A 15052-nucleotide genomic window follows, 5' to 3' on the forward strand; every position below is an offset into this window, starting at 1 on the left:
ATGGAATTCGGGAATGCCTAACACCATCTCCCGGGTTAACAAAATTCCTTACCCGGATTTCTGTATTTCGCGGACTGTAAAACAGAGTCAATCTTCCTCGATTCGGGATTTTAAGCTGGTGACTTGGGACACCATAAATTATCTCAAATGGCGGCTCTGAATTTGAATAAACTATCCCGTTTCAATTATTGTCACTTTAATTGGAAAAACTCCCCTATACCCTTTCCGGGTAGAAAAAGGAGGTGTGACAAGGTGTACAACTGGTAAGCTAATAGTGAAAGCGTGACACTATAAACTTGCACCAAACTTAAACGTAAAAATAAAATAAAACTGCAATTACAAATAATAGAAATAGAGGTTAGAGGCTGGTACGTGCAAAACATATATAGTATCAAATTATATGCAAATTGAGAGGAACAATATAATATCTCAACTTTACAACAAACTATATACTATTTTCCACATTAACCTTAAATATTACTCCAAGCAAGCTATTTTGTATATCTTTTCTCTGACAATTGGAAGTATGACCTATACTAATTAAGCAGACTCTATCTACACACTAAAGCACAAATCTCTTTTTTTTTTCTATATAAAAAAAAAGAATATTTCCTATATACAAGAAATTGTGTGCTTTTCATGTTCCAAGATTACCTGCAACAAAATCTGGTAATATTTGAGAAGGGAACCGCTTATTCTGAAAATCAATGTTCTCATAGCTCATTCTATTGAACTCAATAGTATTTTGGTAACTCTGTTGGCTCAGGTTTTCAGAATTAGGAGGAAGCCCTAAAGTAAGAGAGACACCATTATTTCCATGAAAATTTGTTGCTGCCATTTGTTCATGCGGATTAAACCTTCCAAATTCTCCCATTGTATATACTGCTGCTGCATCCATTAAAGGATTGAACCCTTTTTTTGATTGATGATCTCTAGCTTTGGTTTCGGCCATGTCTACCGATGAAAGAATATTACTTGGAGAATTATTATGCATGTCATGATTTCTTGGCTTTTTAGTAGTAGTATTATTTTCCATGTTTAATGAACCAAGAAAGGAAAAGTTGTGAGCTTGTGCTGCTTGAAATGATGAGCCACATGCAGTAGGAGGAGTTGAAATAGTTGAGGTTGCAATTTCTGTTGGAGTACCACTTTCTTGTGGAGCACTTGATTTTGAGACCATTTTCTCTTTGTTGGATTCATTTTTGTTTTTGTTTTCTTCTGATGAGCTATTTTGTTCTTGATTATTCTTCATTTCTTCCAAGTACATTTCTTCCACCATTGGCTTCCATAGTCGAACTCGAGCATTTATGAACCAGTTGGAGACCTGCAATTCATTTATCAGGGTTTTTTATAAATAAGAAAAAGAACTAATTAATCAAGAATTAATAAAAGTAGAATGTTTGTCCAAGAACCTGGCTCCTTGTTAGCCCGGTTTGCTTCGCAAGCATGATTTTGTCTGAATCCTTGGGATAACTGCAATACAAAAACCCGGGGAAAAAAACAATTTTTGTTGTTAAAAACAAAAAATACAACAAGTATATTAATTAGTGACAAGAACTTGGTAACTAAAAAAAACTTTTATATTGGAGAAAGATAATTTCTTTTATAAGAAGATTTATGTTTACAACTAGTCAAAGACGGAACCTGATACACTTTAGAATAAGTGTGATTTTTGTGCGTAGACATTTTAATTTATATTTATATGCATACATAGTTCGACCTAAGAGTAAGATATTCAATTAGACTGAAGAATGCATGATCAGACATCCTAATTAATCCGCCTTTGGCTTTAGAATTATTAGTAAAAACCTGGTAAGAAGCAATTTTCTATTTGAGAGTATATATTTTTCACATCGTTAGTGCATAGATGTGAATATAGTACTTACGGATGAAGAAAATGCTCGAAAAGCCAAGCACGAAGGACAGAGACAGCTCTTTCAGGTAAACCTCTTTGGGGTCTCCAAGCATTTGGTTGCATCATTCCTAGCTGTTGAAGTGCACGTTGTTGCCTAAGATGATGGTCTACAAATTTAAGTCGTGACCCTTCAATTTTCTCTCCTAAGCTTTGATCTTCTTCACCCAAACTCTTGCTCGTGGCCTTTATTTGTCCAACAATAGCATCTTTTAAGCATCGGAACTGCTTCGAAATTGCATGCAAAGCCAGTTGTGTGTATGATTTTGCAGATCCAATTCCTGCTACTTGCTCGAATGATGATACAATTATTTGCATTTGGTGATGGTACTGTCTGTACCTTTGCTCCACCTAAACCAACCCAAAAAAAAAGTCATTACTTTTCATAGTAATATGTCGTTTTATAACACGAAATTATTTGATGTTTGCTAGTAGTAAAGGCCGAGAAAACCTTTTGAGACAGCGATAAAAATTGAGCACGTATTTCTAGTTACTACTTTAATAAGAAATTAAAGAGCTTTAGGGTATGTCAAGTGTCAGAGTGACCTTATTGCCACAATCCACTGAAATTCAGTCTTTGTCGTTCCCTCACAAAAAAAAAAAAAGTTGAAGAGCTCTCCGTTGAAAGACTCCAAGTAAGAAATAATTAGTGAATATGAGTTATTGCTTTTCGCCTAGGGGAAGACAGTTTTTAGGTTCCTATACTGTACTACTAACTGTAGCTTTAGTTGGACCCGCAGAAGAAAATTTAGAGCCACACATTGTCAGCTTAGATATCAAGAGAGAAGAAACGTGTGATTGGTGTCTAAATTTTAAAGCCATGGTACGTTTTCGTCTACCAATTACAGTATCAAATATGAATCCATAGTGTCACCCATTTAATTTCTCCTGCACAAAACTTTGAGAAAATGGTAAATTATAGTAGAGTAGATATAAATTGTTTTTAGAGTTTTGGATCATTTGATTGATTTGTTTAAACAAAACTCCACGTCAAGCTAAGGAAGCTAAAGTTTGACAATTTTATGAGATTAGAATTCAGCAGGATAATGAAAAATAAGAAGTAGTAGAAGATAAAATTGTGAATATATGAATTGGAGTAAGTACCTCTTCAAGCATGGTAACAAGCTTGGCTTTCTTCATTTGAAATTCTTGTCTTTGAGCAGTTGTAAGTTCAGCAACTCCATTTTTCTGCTTGCTGCTACTTTCACCTCCACTATTACTAGTGTTCACATCACTAGCCAAAGGCAGTATTGATTCTTTATTCATTAATTCCCCCTTCTCCAATTCACTTCCTTTGATACATTTTCCAACATTAACAACTTCATCTAGAAGCTCTTGTGCAGCTTTCAGGTACTTAGAGCCTAAAACCATGCTGGAAATTCCATCTAATCCTCTATTAATATTTGATCCAACTTGATTCTGAGCTGAAATGTTGTTGAAACTAATTTGTTGTTGTTGAGGAGAAAGGCTTAGCGATAGACCACCTTGTTGTTGTTGTTGTTGTTGTGTCGGCGACATGATTATTGGCCTCTGGAACCCCAACTGAGAGGCCAAGTCCGTGGTGCTGCCGCCACAGGAGGTGGCGGAAACCACCGTGGATGACGGTATAATCTGGGATTGGTGATGACTTCCATTTCCACCACCACCACCACTTTGGTTCCACAGACGGTGGATAAGCTGGGCATGATTCTGATCGTGCAAACTAACTGCCGGAAGAGGGACGCCGACAAAGTGCTGCTGTGCCTGCTGCAGCGGCGCGTGGCGTATAATTTGTTGCTGATGGTGTTGGTGTTGGTGTTGTTGTTGTTGTGTGTCATTACTGTACCCTTGATGAATATAGTTAGGGTTCATCAGATAAAGTGTCTGAATATTACCATCAGCGGCTTGATGAATATTATCCGAGGTTCCTTGATAGTACATAGAAGCAGATTGCAGGAAGAATAATTTTAAATTCACAATCAATCAAGAAATTAAAGTCCTTTTTTGTTTTTCTTGACTTCGAACACCTGCGCTAACTTGTACTGATGGAAGGTACCTGAAAGAAAGTAAGAGAGAAGAAGCTTATAATAAATCCACGAAGAATTATAAAGATGGAGAACATTTTTGACGAAGAGCATAGAGTTAAATATTAATTCAAATATATATATGAAAACTCCCAAAACATGGGATGATGATGGCTTTTGATTTTGATATATAAAATAAAAGATGGTGGATTTGTTTAAGTAGATAAATGGGATATCAAAATTGTGCTTACAGCTGACAAAAATAAAGGGTATAATCAAGGTTGCACAAGATATAAAATAAACACAAAAGAAGAAGAAAGGGAAGGCAGAGAAAGAGAAAGATATATATATCAACTGAGACAGCTTTGTTGATTGTAGTAAAAGAAAATGGATAAAAAATACACAGACTCACATGTGTGTCTAACTAACTGTCTATCTAAGCTTGAGAAGTTGCCTTCTTGTCAGACTGATCACTTTTCTCTGCAAACTCTTCAACAGATTAAAGGGAAATATGAATAAAGAGATGTGCTCCTGGGGTTACCCCACCCTACCCTCTATGCTAACTATTCCTCTCCTAGCCACCCCACAACAGGACAAATTAGAAAAGAAGTGAGAGAAAGAAAATGATACTCCTACACTCAGAATTTTTTGAAATTTTTATACAAATAGCCTTCTCTTCTTCACTATTTTCATTTGGTGTTACGTAAATCATAGGACAATAATTTGGTTCAAATTAATTATTTATCTGTAATGCAGTTAAGACTCCAGATCTAAGTTCTTTTTATTTATGGAACGTGTGTTTAATTAGTATGGCGGAATTTTTTTCGTAAAATGTTTTTAAACAAGTAGTCTTTTTTATGTTTAATTGTCAAAAAAATCTCCCACTTTTGGGTAGAAATTATCTTTTTTATAATTATCTCAACTCTTGACTTCGTAATACTACACTCCAACCAACACCTAAACAATATTACCATTCTTTAGCAAATACTCTTTTCCAAATTTTTTTTTACCTTCTAATCAAATACCAGAAAATATTATTCAATACAATATTTTTCTAAAAATACATATTTTTCAAAAAAAATAAATCCAGAAAATGCTTGTCATTCCAAAATTAATTATTGATGGATAATAATACTCTGGCTAGAGTCTGCCTATCAGCCGCCATATCATGCTGTTTTATTACTCTCTGTAGAAAAATATATTGAAATTTTGATGTACATATGATTTTTTTTTTAAAAAAATGATTGCTTCTTCTTTTCTTTGCATTTTGCAAACAAAGTAAATACTACATAGTAACAATTAAGCTATGGGAACGAGGAGGATGACATCAAAGCTAAAAGTCTTAGATCATTAAATGGGAAGTACGGGAATGAGGAGTTTAGGTAATTGAATTATATATATTATACTTGGACATCATAAATATACTCCATTAGTTCACTTTTACTTGTTCACTATTGACTTTGTACAACCTTTAAGAAATAATAAACAAAGTGCATAATTTGCCATGATACCCATATTAATTGGTGTATAGTTTTAATGGATTTGGAATGAGAAATTAATTCTAAGGGCAAAACAGAAAAAATAAAGGGGCGTAAAAAGTCAAAACATGCCAAGTAAAAGTGAACGGAGAATAATGTAACAACCATCCAACTTTCTCTCTCTTCGCTCCAGCTTCTCTCTAAGCGCAGGTTAGTCTAACGTGCGCTCTGGAGGTCCATGGGAAGGGGACGAGGTCGAGGAAGGGGACGACCTAAGAAAGAGATACATATAGCCTTTGGAAGTGCTGTGCATGTTCAATCTAAGATGACTACTTCAACATCAAAGCAACCAGCTGCTAAAGTTTCAATGGAACAGTACCCAGATCTGGAACCTTCATTGAGTTCAGCGGTAGAAAAGAGACCTATAGTGGTAATGGTGGATGCAAACAAAACTCCATTACTAGAGAGATCACTGATAGAGAATGAAAATCAGTTGAAACAAGTCGAGATCCAATCCAAAATGTAACTATTCCAGCTCAAGTGGATGGGGACCAAACAATGAAAATCAGGAGGCAGATAAGGAAGCTAATGAAGTGAAGGATGAGGTTGTGAAGCCGAAGTGGAACTCCTTGTTTGCTAGAAACAGAGCTGCAGAGAACGGTATGACCCTAAGCTACTTTCTGCCTCAAATTGTTAATGGGGAAACTATAGTCCATCTTAAAAAGAGCGAAGTGGAAAAAGAAGCGGAGAAGTGGAAAAATGCCCTCATTGTCTATGTGATGGGGGAAACACCATGATATTCACTCACGCATAGGTACATTTCTCAAATGTGGAATTCTATAACTATGCCAAATCTAGTTTTGCATGAGGAAGCGTATTATGTGGCTTGATTTCATGATACAAATGATATGAATGAAATTCTATTTTCTGGGCCTTACTCTATTAGAAATCAACCAATTATCTTAAAACCATGGACCTCTGCATTTGAATTCAGTCAAGAGTTTATGACAGAGATCCCATTATGGGTGAAATTTCCCAAATTACCTATGAGTTGTTGGGGATGTGGATCCTTGGGCAGAATAGCTAATGCATTGGGGAAGCGTTTATTTGCAAATGAGTGTACGACTAAACAAACAGGGATTTCCTATACTAGAATGTTGTTTGAAGTTAATGTATCTAAGCCATTACCTGAAACAATAGTGATTATGGAGCCAAATGGAAAAACAATTTAGCAGGAGGTGGTATTTGAATGGAAGCCTCAATTCTGCCCTCAATGTCTAACTATTGGGCACATATGCACTAAGATACCTGAGCAACAAGAAAGGCCAATGCAAAATAGAAGAAGAGGTGAGCAGAAGAAGGTGGTTCAGGAATGGAAGCCTAAAGATATACCATCTACGAGCCAGATGGTAGATACACAACAACTAGTCTATGTTGGAGTCACTCAACCTAAAGTCAATGATGATGTGAACAAGCTGCAACAATAGGACACTGGATCACCCAGCAAAGTAACAACACCAGAAGGAGTGATAAAGAATGCTTCTAAAGACAAGGAGCAGGTACCTAGCCCAGAGCTGAATTTGATCAACTTTCCACAGTTGGGTGCTGTTATGTTGAGTAACGCAAAGAATGGGAATGTTGGGATAAAACAAAGAGAGGTACAGAGAACAAGACAAGTAGAACCTCCTGATCTGGGGGGTCTTATCATTGCTCAATGACTTGGCTCATATGGAATATTAGGGGTGTGAATAAAGTGTATAAACAAAAAGATCTAAAGAAGTATATAAGGATAAAAAATATCAAAATACTGGGCCTGCTGGAAACCAGGGTTAAGCAATATAGATGTTTGAAAATAGCTAATAATATTGCTTCAAATTGGGGTATTATTAATAATTACTCTGCTACTGTTAATTGAAGAATCTGGTTGATGTGAAATCAAGGTAAATATACTATAGCTGTTCAGTAGGTGGAAGCTCAGTTAATACATTGTGAAGTTAGAGATACTTCTAATAATCTACAATGTGTTTTGACTACTGTTTATGGATTTAATATTGTGGAAGAAAGGAGAAGCTTATGGACCAGTTTGCAAGATATATCTAGTAGTACTGACTATCCATGGTTAGTCTGTGGAGAGTTTAATGCAATCCTAATAACTACAGATAGAATAAGCTGCCATCCTGTTACCTTCAATGAAGTTAAAGATTTTGCAGACTATATTAATTCCACATTACTAAGTGAACTACAATGGAAAGGTGATTATTACATATGGTCAAATAAACAACAAGGAGTAAAGAGAGTAAGTACCAAAATAGACAGGGCCTTTGGTAACCATGACTGGATGATGAACTGGGGTCATATTGTTTTAGAATATGGTCTACCTAACATATCTGACCATGCCCTAATGCTGTTGACTTTACACAATGTGAATTAAAAAAATCAGAGCTCCTTTAAGGTTTTTCAGTATATGGGGAGAGCATGCACAATTTGTGGAGATAGTGGAGGCACATTGGAAGAAGTAATTGGATAGAGACCTTATGCAGAATGTCTGGAATAAGGTGAAGGCAATGAGATCATCCTTTAGACAACTGAATCAAAAAGAATTTCAGGCAACTACAGAGAAGATTGACAGGGCAAGAGATGACCTTCAAAGAATTCCGGCAGCAATGAGAGCAAACTATGATGATAGTCTTGTGATTAAGGAAAAAGAAGTTCTAATGAATTTAGAGAAATGAAGCCTGATTGAGGGAAGTATACTAAGGCAGAAATCTAGAGCCCAATGGATACAGTTAGGAGATTCAAATTTAAAGTACTTTGCTGCAGTCATGAAGGAAAGATGTCACAAGAAGCAAATTAAGGAACTCTGTTGATACCCAATTTTTCCCTCATATATTTTTAACATGCATGTATATTTTCAAAAATAGTGCACATGCATTTACAAACATGCACAAGTATCTTTATAATTTTTTCTATAATTTTAAAGGCTTTCAACCAATTTATTTCTGCATTTTACTATACAAATGTCCAATAATTATCCCTCATATTATTTTATGATAATTCAATCATCTAAATTCATTATTTATAATGTTAAGTAATTATTTTAAATCATTTGCATGCATACAAATTACATTTTATCATTTATAAATTATTTTACTAAATTAAATGGATATTTAAAACATAGCCTTTTTTTCTAGACCTAGCCCAAAACTACCCTAGCCCACTTAAATATAACCTATAACCCAATCTCCAAATAACCCGCCCCAACCCAGCGGTCCATGATTCATTTCCTTTTTTATTAACCAAACGACCCCCCAAACCCTACCTATTTCTCAAACACCGCCGCCCCTAAATCCCTACCTCCTCTCTTCGCTCTCAACCTCTCCCTAACCCTAGTCCACCGTCACCTGAACTCCCTTCAATCCATAGGGTTCCTCTTCGATCTTAGTCTCTATCCGGCCTCTTATATCTATTAATTGTTTGATCTCTTTGTTATTTGATGGAATCTCAAGGGGATTCGAATAGATTTGGTTCAAATCTCTCAATCTTCTGATGAATCCATTAGTATTCACCATTTGTTTGTGAGTATTATCATTTTTTTGTGTCTTTGTGGCTTCAAATCTCCGGTCTAAAACTCGATTTTTACACCTTCGTTTATTTTTGTACAAACCTAACTATTTTTGGTCGAAAAGGTTCAGATCTCTTTAGATCTGAAGTGTTTGGGGATTATTTAACCGTTTTCCTTTAAGGTTCTTTTGTCTTACCACTATTATCTATTGATTTCACTTTTCCCTAAGAACTAGGGTTTCATCTTTTAAGTTTCTGCAAATATTTTTAAGCATTTAAAGGTTCAACCGTGACCTTTCTTCTTTACTGCTCGACTAATTTCCTTGCTTGATGTTTCATCTTTGTGTTTCAATATGCTCAAAATTTTTCGTTATTCGATTATTTATCTCACTGTTCTTGCCCGTTCACTTTGGCGCGGTTAAATAAATTTGTTAATTGATTTATTTGACTAATTAGGGTTTGAAATTATATTTTCTTTTAAATTTGTATCTTTCTGAGATTTTTATTTATTCTTCTCTTATATGTGACTTATAATTGGTACTGCCTTCCTTAAATATGCTATTGGCCTGATTTCTGGGTTTTGATTTGTTCTGACCAACCTATAAATGACCCCTGACTTCTTTCTTACCTTATTAAACTTCAATCTTTCCCGTTAATTGATTCTCCCTAATCTAAGTGATATTTTCCCGGATTCTGTCATATTAATTGATTGGGTTTAGCCCTAATCAACTAGTTGAATGGTTTGCATACCTTATTTGTGAGCTCTTAATTTTCTTTGCCTTATTTGTTCTGCTCTGCCAAATGCTATATAAACCTCATCATTCTGATTTCTTAAACACGCTCAGACTCAGACATCTATACTTACAAGCACACACTGATACACATTTACACACTTACATTTCTTTGATTTATTGCACTGTCTAGCCAACGAAAAGCCAAGGCTAGATCTAGGGGTGTTCATAAAAACCCGAAAAATCGAACCAAACCGAAAACCAAATCAAACCGACCAAAAAAATCGATACTTTTTTGGTTTGGTTTGGTTTGGTTTTGGTTTTGAATTTTAAAAACTGATCAAATTTGATTTAGTTTTGGTTTTAATAAAAAAATAACCGAAATAACCGAACCAAACCGACTATAGGATTAGCTATTTCAAATTTATTATTACACCTACATATATGTATATTTTTGTACAAAGTTTTAAAATTTTTATGGTGAATGTTAATCGTTTGTACTTTTCGTACAGTTCTTTACTTTTATATTCTAGTTTGATTGGTAGTTTTCTTTTTGTTAAGTGTAAGAATCCATTTCATGTTAAAAAGTATATATTTTTAATTGAGTCCTTAAATTATTAATCACTATTTGATTCACTTATCATCAATATATTTTAGTAAATAATAGATTTCTCAAAAGGCAATTGATTTGATAGTGTTACGTTGAAAATGTGGCCGTCGAAATATGTGTTTGGTAGTGTATGTCTTATATTTAAGAAAAAACTGATAAATAACCGAAAAACCGACAAAATCCGACATAAACCGAATCGAGAAAAAACCGATTTAATTGGTTTGGTTTGGTTCTAATATTTGAAAAACCGACTTACTTGGTTTGGTTTCTTTTTAGGAAAAAACCGATCCAAACCGAACGATGAACACCCCTAGCTAGATCCTTGGATTTCATTCGTCTTCACCTTCTTGTTTACTATCTCCTTAACTAGTATGCCTTAATTTCTATTACCATGCTCTATTCTATATGCTATGTAGTCAGTTCACAATAGACATCAACATGTTTATGTTACATGTTTGTTAACATGTTTCTGTTTCTGTGTAGATAGCTTACCTTAACATGTTTCCGTTTGATCCATGATTTCTGTGTACTTCTTTCTAGACTAGTATGCTTTAATTTCCTACTATCCTGTTCTATATGTTCGTTTGTTTGGTTATCTTAACTTTAGTATACTTCTGTTCAATATATGCCTACATGTATCCACTTAGTGATAATTAATAAGTCATATCAACCTCAGACATTTGAAACCTTGTTGATTCAATTGTATGCCTCTATGATACTGCAAATATGTATGGTCAGTTCTATTTGTAACTCAAGTGCCCCTGCTCTTTTGTGATTGCTTTAGTTGACATAGTATTCATACCAATCTGTCTGGGTTCTGCTTGTCTAGGTAGAATTCTATTTCTGTTTGCCCCTGAAGAAAAACTATTTTCTAAAAACTATCCCCTACCCCTTTCATGTACTACCCTTTCAATTTTCCACACTTAGCTACCTAGGTTCCTACCACCTCCAATGTGAGCACTGCCTAGGGTCCCTGAGACTCCTTTGAACTCTAACACATTGGAGCTGGCTTCCAATTTCTTATGAATCCTGTGCTAAATGTATGGATCCAGTGTGAGCATTGCCCGGGGTCCTTGAGGCTCTTGGGGAACTTTGGCACACTGGAAGCATGGCTTAAGGTGTTATAGATCCTGCCACCTATGTATATCAGACTTGCTTGCTTGAAGGCCTGGTTTCCAGGATTGATGTTGGGCGCCAAGGCTCCTTATAATGTAATGAATAGCTTTGTGTAGTTCATTCGTATTGGTCTATAATAATAATCTTTGTAAAAACAGATATTGGGATTATTAGTAAAAGCTAGGGGGGAGGGCTCTATTCTTACATTTCTATTGAAATTGGGTAGAGATCCTGCCTGTAGGACTTGACTATGCTGATTGCACTATGTGGATACTGTATTATGTTTAGAGATCCTGCCTATAGGATTTTATGATCGTTTGACTCTGTATTGCACATCTGCATGTTAGAAACCATGCTATACGACTTTACGTTTAATTCTTCACATTAAAAATCCTGTTTATATGATCTGCACAGATTCTCAATTCAATGTGCATTAGTAACCATGTCTATAGGATCTTGTCTGTTTGAATAACCATTTTCCTGGCAATGTGCTTAAAGAATTCTGCCTACGCATGAGTAATAGATATCCTGCCTATAGGAACTAAAGTCACCTAGATACCATGCCTATAGGAAATAAGATAATCAATTCTGCATATAGTTATCATGCCTATAAGAAATATCAGTTTTGCACTTTTATATCATTCTTATAGGAAATAAGCATAAAAACAGTTTCAACACTTAGATATCATGCGTATAGGAAATACATATAAAATCGAGTCTTGACACTTATACATCATGCCTATAGGAAGTAAGTGTAAAAAACCACTTTCTGTGTTTAGGTATCATGTCTATAAGAAATAATGCTATAATCAATTTTAGCACTTAGAAAGCATGCCTGTAGGATTTAAAGATAAAAATCTGCCTGTTAAAATCAGTAATTGGTTTATGACTTAGATACCATGTCTATAAGGTTCTGCTCGATTATCACTTAGGCAAGCCTGTAGGTTAATTAAAATTCTAGGTCTAAAATTGTGATTGCTTGTTAGAAATATGCCCAGATTCAGAGTATTAACCAAATCAGTAGGCAAACTGATAGGTACTCGTCTGCTCGCTTTAAGACTGCTGTATATTCTGTTTTGTGCTCATTTAGACATCCTACCTATAGGATCCTAAGTCATTCAAAATTGCTTGTTTGAACAGTGTGCATTTGTTTGTCTATTTGTGGAGATTAACATGAGCCCACTTAATTGCTTCTTGTGTGACAGTCCTACTTAGCTTTTGTTCGTCGCTTAGTTTTCCCCTTTTAAACAACATAGGTGAGTCTAGAACCACCTTAAATAGAGGCCCTAAACACCTCCAAGTCCAAAGGTAAGGGACGGGTAGTGCGCGCATAGGGTACGTACTGGATGTTATTAGAACGCTTAGGTAATAATTAAAAAGGGGAGGGTAATTGGGTAGTAAAAGGAAATGATGGCCTATGCGCTAATGCTATGTGTAGCACCCCAACTTGGGGACAATTACCAAGTATTGCACAGAAGTGATCCTATAGGCTAAAAAACCTAGGACCCCCTTTTACTCCTTGTTTTAAAAGTAATATCTATTTGTTTAAATTGCTGTATTTCCTTATAATACTAATTCGCTTAAATTGAGTTTGGCCGGGACCCACCATTGTGGACCTCGAGGGGTGCCTAACACCTTCCCTCAAGGTAATTTCGAGCCTTTACCCAATCTCTGGTAACGTGAACTGGTTTTACGAGTTAATTGTTCTAGGTGCCCTAACACACCTTAATCCGTTAGGTGGTGACTCTTCAAATCACATACCCAATTTCCAAAAGGAAAGAAGTTGTCCCGAAATGTCGAAACCCGGACTCCACGAGGAAAAAGGGGGCGTGACAGCATGGCGACTCTGCTGGGGAAATTTTTAGGCTCTTACTATAACAAACTTGCTTTTTGTGAATTAGTCTTAAGCATGCTTTATTCTGTTAATACATGTGCACCCTTTCCACTTCCCCTCTTATTTGGATTTAATTGCCTATTTTTCAAGAATTTATGATTTTCTTTATTATAGAAACTGACTTGTCTCCTTGTTTTCTTTCTTAAACGTCTTTCAGTTATTAAATACTGCATTATCATTCTTTTTAACGTGCAAATACGTGACAACATGCTATTTATTGTTGCATAAATCGTGCTCAACATCATATTCCACTCGTGCATAATCAATCCTATAGCAACGCTTGATGAGTGTTTGCGCCTTTCATATATATCACCCTTTAAATTTGGAAAGGCGTATTTGTGGTAAAACTAGTCGATCAGCGGTGCAGTCGATGGTTCCGTGCTTTTCCCCATCAAGTTGTCCACTTGAGTGTACCAGTCTAGACCTTTCTAGAAACCTTACTCTGATTAATTGTACATGCATCATGGTCAAACCTAGCTGAGTTAATATGTTATCCACATAATAACCTTTAAGACAAGCCTCGTCCAAAAGTCTATCGGGTTTTCCATAATCCCAACGGACGCAACCACGATTGTGTGCATTAATTTTGGAGAAATAAGTTCCAATATGCTAATCATTGTTGTATAAATAGTCGGATCTAGAGGGGGAAAGGGCCTAACCATATTTGTTCTGCAGAAAATGAGGCACGAAGTCCCTAGGTTCGGCATGGTCCGTAACATACCACCATTATTGCTAGATTGGTGGGAGGATCTTCCATCAAGTGATAAAAATTATGTGAAAAGGGTATTGGGAAATTTGCCTTCTTTATTGGACCTACAGCCGAACAACATGTTAATCGAAGCTGCCACAATGTTCTAGGACAAAGAAAGAGCCGCGTTTTGCTTTGGAAACATAGAAATGACCCCTCTCTTAGAAGAAATAGGGGGATTTGCTGGGCTACCTTTGGATAGTCCTGGTTTATTGGTGCTAGAAAATCGCACTACTAGGGGGTTTCTGAAGATGATGGGATTAAGGAAGAATTATGACTTGGAGTGCCTGAAAAATTCCTACATACCCTTCGACTTCCTCTACGAACGATACGGTCACAACAGATCTTATCGTATTTTTGATGACGAATTCTCTATCACTTCCTTGGGTTGGATTCACCATAGGGTTTTTGTGTTCATCGTCTGTTTCTTGGGTATGTTAGTGTTCCTGATCCAAGAGGACAAAATCCACACCAGACTGGCCATGGTAGCCAAAAACTTGATAGATGGGATCAAGGGGAAGACATATATCATTGTTCCTATGATCATAGAAGACATATACCGTGCCTTAGAACGTTGTCAAAAGGGGTACACATACTTCGAAGGTTGTAATCTGCTGTTACAAGTTTGGTTGTTAGAGCATCTCCAAAAAGGTCAATACCGTCAAGAGCTTCCGCGAAGGCCATGGAATGACCACATAGCTTTCCATCATCCTAAGAGAATGACTTATATCCCAGACAGGTTTGCTCAACCCGAAAAAGCTATAGGATGGGCGCGGTTTTTCAGCAATTTGACCGAGGATCAAGTTCAATGGATGTTCGAATGGATCCCTATCGACGGGTTCATCATCAGATCTAGTGATGTTCCACACTTGGTACTGATCGGGTGGAGGGGCATATACCCTTATGCTCCCATCAGAGTTATGAGACAAGCAGGCAGGAAGCAGGTCATACCGCGAGTTGCTAAAATGAGTCACTACAGGGAAGATTTTTAAGATGACG

General features: G+C 36.1%; 1 protein-coding gene across 2 annotated transcripts; it reads right to left on the reverse strand.

Annotated features, from left to right (window-relative positions):
- Positions 1 to 373: 373 nt before the first annotated feature.
- Positions 374 to 4594, reverse strand: LOC107811873 (BEL1-like homeodomain protein 1). 2 transcript variants are annotated; one of them, XM_016636864.2, is made up of 5 exons: positions 4328 to 4594; positions 3017 to 3947; positions 1887 to 2263; positions 1413 to 1473; positions 374 to 1324 (listed from the first exon to the last, which is right to left on the reverse strand). In XM_016636864.2, the coding sequence occupies exons 2-5, from the start codon at positions 3830 to 3832 to the stop codon at positions 638 to 640; spliced, it is 1941 nt and encodes a 646-aa protein (XP_016492350.1). In that variant the 5' UTR covers positions 3833 to 3947; positions 4328 to 4594; the 3' UTR covers positions 374 to 637. The 2 variants fall into 2 exon arrangements, with proteins under 2 accessions (XP_016492350.1, XP_016492351.1); XM_016636865.2 differs by lacking the exon at positions 4328 to 4594 and adding an exon at positions 4167 to 4325.
- Positions 4595 to 15052: the final 10458 nt, after the last annotated feature.

Source organism: Nicotiana tabacum, chromosome 8 (genome assembly GCF_000715075.1).
Source record: "Nicotiana tabacum cultivar K326 chromosome 8, ASM71507v2, whole genome shotgun sequence".
NCBI classification, from domain to species: Eukaryota; Viridiplantae; Streptophyta; class Magnoliopsida; order Solanales; family Solanaceae; genus Nicotiana; species Nicotiana tabacum.